Consider the following 7,217-nt stretch of genomic DNA (forward strand, 5'->3'; position numbering starts at 1 on the left):
GTTGGGCGCATGGTTATACAATGCAAGGCCATGTCTGGTTCACATACAAAATTTGTCAGCATCTGCCATAATTATTTGCCACATGTGTCTAAGGTGAGACGATCAAAACTGGTGTCACACTTTGTCACACCAGAGATAATCTCATCATATTTTTCCGAGTCAATGACATCTGGGGTCCGATTTGTACGAAAGAAATCTTGTCATAAGTGCGGCTGCAAAGGCTAACTCAGTTAAGCTTGTCTAACTTGTGGCTAACAAAGTGTGCCACGCTTGGGGAGGCGATCTGGACCCTGGTCAGGCCAACGTTGACATAATAAATTTTTTACAAGAAACTTTCAATCTATTTATTTTCAATCATAATAGTACAAAGAAAATCAGAAGTAATAAAAGTTACAACGAGGTCTGTAGACCACGTAGCGACAACTATAAGCATTGGAGAGAGCCGAAGGCGCGCCCCGTCATTGCCTCTCCCTCGTCGGAGCCGAGCAAATCTTATTGTAGTAGACAGTCGGAAAGTCATCGTGCCAAGCCCTATAGGACTAGGCACTAGAGCGTCAACCATCGCCGATGAAGGGAGCTGTAGATCGGAAGGATCAAATTTGTAATCACTCAAATAAAGACGAACGAAAACCGGATCCAAATAGATGCAACGAAGACCAGCACCGATCGAATCCCTCGAGATTTAACGGAGACTCACCTCTACATGCCCTCCGATGAAGCTAGACACACCATCGAAATAGAGATGAAAAGTGGGAGACATTATTTCTACTAAGGGACACGCCGCGCGGCACAACCCCAGCCAAGATGCTGAACCTAACAAGAATAAGAACGGGGTCCCTCCCACCGGCGGGGGCGCGATGTCCTCCGCACCTTATGACCCAAAGGCCATCGAATATGTGGCGGACCAGCGAGGGCGTCAACAGGAAGAGGAGCTTTTCTTGTGGAGGAAGAACGAGAAGGCGTATGAACATACACAATAGCATTATTAGAGGTACTAATATGATGTTTTGGGAACAGAAAACAAGTGTGTTTTAATCTTTTTTTCAAGCCCTCCCCAACATTGGTGCAACGACAATTTGCCACACCCCCTCTCATACAGTTTTTTTTGGCTCCATCCTTACAGGTAAACCATAACAAATTGTCTACTCTCTTTGTCCGAAAATACTTATCGGAGACTGAGGGAGTATTGACTATGTTCGGATATATTTAGCTCCTTCATATATTAGGCCACAAACTATCAACATAGCTAACAAAAATATGGGATATATGTTACAGGAAGTATGACATTGGATTTGTATGCAAAAGAGTCATTCTAGGATATAACTTTTGTGACATGCTCCCTTTGTCCAGAATTACTTGTCGTGGGAGTTTTCAGCGACAAGTAATTCTGTATGGAGAGAGTACGATTCATATTTTATAGCTAAATTTACACAATTAAAATAGAAGGGGCCATAAATAAATTTGGACGAAAGGAATGCAACCCATCTCCAAGTCTTTCCAAGGCTCGCGTGATTCCGTCCATTATATAATGAAAAAGCATATCGTGTGTTGTCATCAAAGCTTGAAACAGTAAAGTACTGTCTGTGAGAGTACAGGAGTACTACTACTCTACAGTAGCGTGGACCGCTGGTACGGCGTATAGTGTACTGGTAGAATGGATCAGAGATTCAGAATATGCACCGGAGCGGATCACCGTAGCAATACGCCTACGGCTACTGCGCAGCCTGCTGCAGCGTGTGTCTCTCTCTTCTGTCGCCATCTGCATAGGGACAAGTGTGAATTCAATTCAAAACTCGAAAGAATCAGAAAGATTAGACCTGTGACTTCAAGAGCCCACCGATCGGAGCTGGACAGAGCTAAATAAATAAGCCCACAAAAAGTTGCTTAGGGGGTGTTTGGTTTCAGAAACTTTTTTGTGTTGGGATTAGAAAAAATCCCTAGCAAACCAAACACGGTGAAATTTTTTTGAACTTTTTGCTAAAAGTTCTTAGAAACACTTTCTTAAGAGTTTTTTTCAAAAAAAAATTCTAGGACTAGAGACCTAGAGGGTGTTTGTTTTCAGGGACTTATTGGTCTAGGGACTTAAATAAGTCCCTATAAGTGTCACCTAAACCAAACAGGAGGGACTTATAGGGACTTAAAGTGGGCACTTGGGACTTATGAAATAAGACTCTCAAGAAGAGACTTATAGGGACTTATTGTTGTAATATGGCCTTATAGAGACTTATAAGTCCCGGGAACCAAACATGTAGGAACTGATGCTCAAAAAAAAACAGGACTTTTTAGGGACTTGGGACTTATAAGTTGGGACTAAAAAAAGTCCTAGGACTTATAAACCAAACAGGGCCCTAGTATGACAGTTCCCCACGTCATCAACCACTTTTTTTTGAGCATCAACCACTGGTAATTACACCATTATATACCGGATAAGTAGACAGAGATAGGAGTATGTACGTGACCACAGGCTTCTGCTTCTGGGCCCACGCGTCAGAGAGCTGATAGGCATGCCTGTATCATCGCATTGTGGAAGCGTACGGTGCCAACTGCTTCACTGTCAGTCACTCAGTCCAGTGAGCACGCTCATGTGACCACTGAGCACGCCAAGTCTGATAGCGTGGTCTCACTTCTGTAGCCACACTGCACCGCACTACACCCTCCGCTGACAAAGCGGTCGAGCAATATTCGGGCCCACACGTCATCTTCTTAGTCCTATACCATCGCCGCATGGCCTGTCTCTAATGTACCGCGTGTACCGATGACTGGTAGGTGGGACTGAGGTGTGCGTGTCCCCACCTGTCATCGTAAAGATGCGCGCCGCGCTGGTTCCTCTTTTCCTTAAACCGCACGCCAGAACCAGGGCCAAGCCCACCACCGGGGAAAGAGCAGACGACGGAAAGGTCAAAAGGCTGGGAGCAAAACAGTGACCACGGTAGGAGTACTCAGCCAGCGGAGCCGAGCGGCTGACAGATATGCTTCCGGGAGGGGAAGACGGCAAGCGGCGCGGCGCCACCGCCGACCGCGACGCCGCCGACGCCGACGCCGAGGCCGGCGCCAGCGCGGCCGCCCTGAACGACCTCTGCGCCACCGCCGGGGACGCGGGCCGCCCCGTGCCCGCGCCGTTCCCGAGGGCGGCGGCCTGGGCGGTCGCGGCGCTGCTCGCGGTGGGGATCGGGCTCGGCGCCCTCGTCCTCGCCGTCGTGCGCAGCCCCGTGCTGCTCGTGCTCGCGCTGGTCCTCTCGGCGGCCGTGTCCACGTTCCTCCTGTGGAATGCCGCGGCCGCGGCTTCCGGCCGCGTGCTGCGGCGGTTCGTCGACGGACTCCCGGCCTCCAGCCTCCGCGTCGCCGCCGACGGCCAGCTCGTCAAGATTACCGGCGTACGTTTTACGACTGCTTATGCATTTTACCTGTTATCAATCGCAATTGCGATGAAATTGATCTAACAAGTCCAACAAGTGTTCTGTTCTGAAGTCTCCTGCCTGCTGAAATTCAGCCGCCATTTAGCGTGGCAGTGAATTCAGTAGCATTTTGTATGGAGTATACTAAGTGTATCGATTGCTAAGATAAGATATGTGGAGTATAGTGCGTGGGACGTGTAGCCATTCCGCATTTTGTGGCAATCCCACTCATGTGCCGTGTAGTACAGGTGCATCAATCTTTTGGATGGGTGTATGCTCGTTGACCTTATCTTGAAAGTTAGTTCGCTCAGATTAGATTGCTGTGAATAGAAGCTTCGCTGGCTGGATATTACTATAATCTTGCAAGGGGAAAAGAGCTGCCTACTTTATTTGCCAAGTTTACAGAAGTAACTTCTATGCAAAGAGTAATGATCGTTTCTTTTGGTTTCTCGGCTTGTCGATTCATTGTTGTGGTACAAGCATTGTTTTCCTTGTGTATTTACCATGTGATTATAATGGTTTGCCAATCTCATATATGTTGTAATGTTCCTTCTTTTATGCAGCTGGTTTCATGTGGTGATATTTCGTTGATTTCTTCATATGAGAAGGTGGAGAACTGTGTATACACCTCTACGCTGCTAAGAAAATGTGGTAGATGGGGTTCTGAGGTGGCAAATCCTAAAAATAATTGTTCCAGGTGGAAATTGACACATGCTGAGGTAAGAATGCTCTGCGGTTATCTACATCTAATTTGCAGAGATTTATTTATCCTTGTATGTACCACACACATATTTCATTCATCTTGCACCTATCTCATCGTAATTTTGCTTCTTTTCTGTAATGATTATGTATTCTGCTTATCATGCCTTAAGCTAGTCTACGCACCACAATTGTGTTACAAACATACTATCAGTTTATGCAGCAAGGGTATTCCCTATTATTTTAGCTCCTTTTCCAGAATAATTATGGTAAGCAACAAAATGCACCAAGGGTCAACCTTTGTAACTCCATAGTGCTTTGCCGTTATTGTCGATTTGTAGTACCTAGTGAGATACTACAGACATATGCTATTTTTTCTCATTTGAACATTCTGTGGAGTTTGGCAGAGGTTTGCTGCTGATTTCTACATAACAGATGCAAAATCAGGTAAAAGAGCCTTGGTGAAAGCTGGGTACCACACGAAAGTTGTTCCATTGATCGATGAAAATGTTTTGGTTACAACAAGCAGAAGTACCGATCTATCTTCAACCTTGAAATGTTGGCTACAAGAAAGAAATCTTTCTTCTGAAGAAGCTCAGCTTATCCGTCTTGAGGAAGGGTAATCAAATTTGTCCTGAATATCCACACCTTTTGTTTGTATCTTTGTAGATCGAGCCATCGAAAACTTACATGATTGCACAAACTTGTAGATATATCACGGAAGGAATGAAGTTGAGTGTGACCGGAATTTTGAGCAAGAAGAATGGAGATTTCATGATATTTCCTCCCCGTGAACCTATATCTACAGGTTGTGTGTTGCTGTCATCTCTCCTTCCAGCTTACTTTGATGGAATAGTTCTGAGACTAGTAGACAAGAGTTATTTTATGCCACATTCTGGAATTTCATGAAATATTATGACAATTCATGAGATGTAACAGCTAACAATTTTTAATCCAATACCCTTTTCCCCTGAAATTGTCTTCTGTACTGTACCACAAACTTTGCTTGAGGGCACATACGGCTTGTTTTAGGTAACCCTATACATTAGAATGTGCTCCCTCCGTCCCAAAATATAAGATCATTTTTGACACTACTCGTTGTGACAATGTGACGTCTCCTATCCGGCAACAGATCATGTTGTCTTACTTCATTCGCTGTTTCGGTGGTTCCCGCCTTATCGGCCTGTTGCTATAGTGTCACCATTTTCTTTTGTTTCTCCCTTGGTAGTGTGGCCAAAACTGTAAATTTATTTGCAGTGTGCTGTACTATCACCATTTTGTTTTGTTTGTCCCTTGGTAGTCTGGCCAATACTGTAAAATTATTTGCAGTGTGCCTAACAGAAACCGACATAGTTTGGTTGTCAGACCACTGGAGTAAATACCCGTGCCTGTATTTTACCCGTCTTAACTAATTTAAGTTTGAAGATGTGATGCTCTTCATAACAGAATTTGTATGATGCTTTTGTTGTAGAAGAATTAGAATTTCATATTTTATTTTCAGATTGGGCATTATGAGCTCAGAACCTGTGCAAAGATCATGCAGTCCCCATCTAGGATCCAATCATATTTTCAGGCTTTCCGAAACATTTGTTTCTGGAAGGCAGCATTGTCAACCAGAGAACACATTTTATTGGATGATTAAATCTTCCTTCCTTTGTTGGGTTGCTGTCAGTCTGCGTAGCTTTCAAGCGCCCTCAATGGCTTTAGTAAATCAACACAAGTCACCTTTAAGACACTTAACGGGACCCCAACCACAATTTAACAAGCATCAACCAGAACTTAAAAGCTGTGTATCACAGATGAGGACGTTTACAGTGTACTGTAGTACTAGTACTCTACAAGGACGGTACTGTACTGTAGTGGGCCTTCCTCCGGAACTGAAATGGAAGTACAGTGGTAGTGCAGACTGGCAGTGTTGCTGCTACAATTTGGGCCTGCTTAGTTCGCAGGATTCTGAACACGCGGATAGAGAAAAACACAGGAATATATGATAGGAATGCAGGTTCACATAATTCGTGGGTAGGAATTCTAGAAAGAGGTCCAGGGGATCCAGTATCTTGCTAGAACAAGATATTGGGAACTTCTGTCTTATCTTTCTCCAAAAATCTACAGTATACCGTGTGAATGTTCCCTCAGAAACTTGTGAAATTTCTGTGTTTTTCCTTGAAAGCGAGATCAAAGGAAATTCTACTCCACTTTACATTTCCTTCATTCCTTTGAACCAAACAAATTAATAGTGCTATGAAATAAACAAGCCCTGCAGTTGCATCACTCGTCTTGATGGTACCAACTGGCGATTATTAGCTTGAAGCACACATGTAAGAGCACACAACTGAATCTACAGTGATTCTAGTACTCGCTTTTCGCCATGGCCGTGTTAAAAAAGAAAAACATTACCACGGGCACGGTGATTGCCACACTGACAACCAGAGGCCGGCACCGGGTTATGTGTGCCGCTGGCGAGTATCTGGTGATACGATCCAGAGTATGCTACCGTGCTCCAGGATAATTTCGTGCGTTGGATCTGGGCGGAGGGACAAGATTGAGCTGGTCTACTTCCTATTGGCAAATATTCAGTTTACACCCTTGTTTTTTCTGCAATTCAGGGTCAAGTGCATATCCCTTCGTTCATTTGCTCCCCGCGTTCTGTTCTTCTCCTTCGATTGGTTGTTTCCCCAGCGCCGCCGACCACCATGGGGCATGTCCCAATGCCACCGGCCACCGGCCACTATAGCTTATTCATTTGATGTTTTAATGAATTTCACTAGGAAAGAGGCCCCGGAATAAGCATGTTTTTTGCAGTGAATTGGACTTGGCCCAGCTCAACTCATATCAAAATTCGAGCGAGTTCAGACTGAGTGAAGCTCATGGACGAGCTGTAGAACATGACTCGTGCTCAGCTTGTAATGATATTGAGTTGATCTCGAGCTAGTTTTGAGCTAAATGAGGCGATAAAAATTATAAATTCTACTACTACTACTATTCCAACTAGATAAGGCACAACACAACATAAAAAACACTAAAAATCATTCCGATCTAAACGATGATAATATGAAGTTCTTAGAAGTAGTTTGACTTATTCTCATATAGCCGAAATTCTAGTATCGATATAAGATAATGATT

The 7,217-nt window shown here is 44.4% G+C and overlaps 1 protein-coding gene across 1 annotated transcript; it reads left to right on the top strand.

Annotated features, from left to right (window-relative positions):
• The first annotated feature begins 2,875 nt into the window (after positions 1–2,875).
• On the top strand, positions 2,876–5,070 carry LOC125539225 (uncharacterized membrane protein At1g16860-like). Its single transcript, XM_048702607.1, has 4 exons — positions 2,876–3,374; positions 3,959–4,114; positions 4,502–4,713; positions 4,805–5,070. Exons 1-4 carry the CDS (start codon positions 2,970–2,972, stop codon positions 5,001–5,003), a joined length of 972 nt encoding a protein of 323 aa, XP_048558564.1. The 5' UTR covers positions 2,876–2,969; the 3' UTR covers positions 5,004–5,070.
• The last annotated feature ends 2,147 nt before the right edge of the window (positions 5,071–7,217 follow it).

Source organism: Triticum urartu, chromosome 2, assembly GCF_003073215.2.
Source record: "Triticum urartu cultivar G1812 chromosome 2, Tu2.1, whole genome shotgun sequence".
NCBI lineage: Eukaryota > Viridiplantae > Streptophyta > Magnoliopsida > Poales > Poaceae > Triticum > Triticum urartu.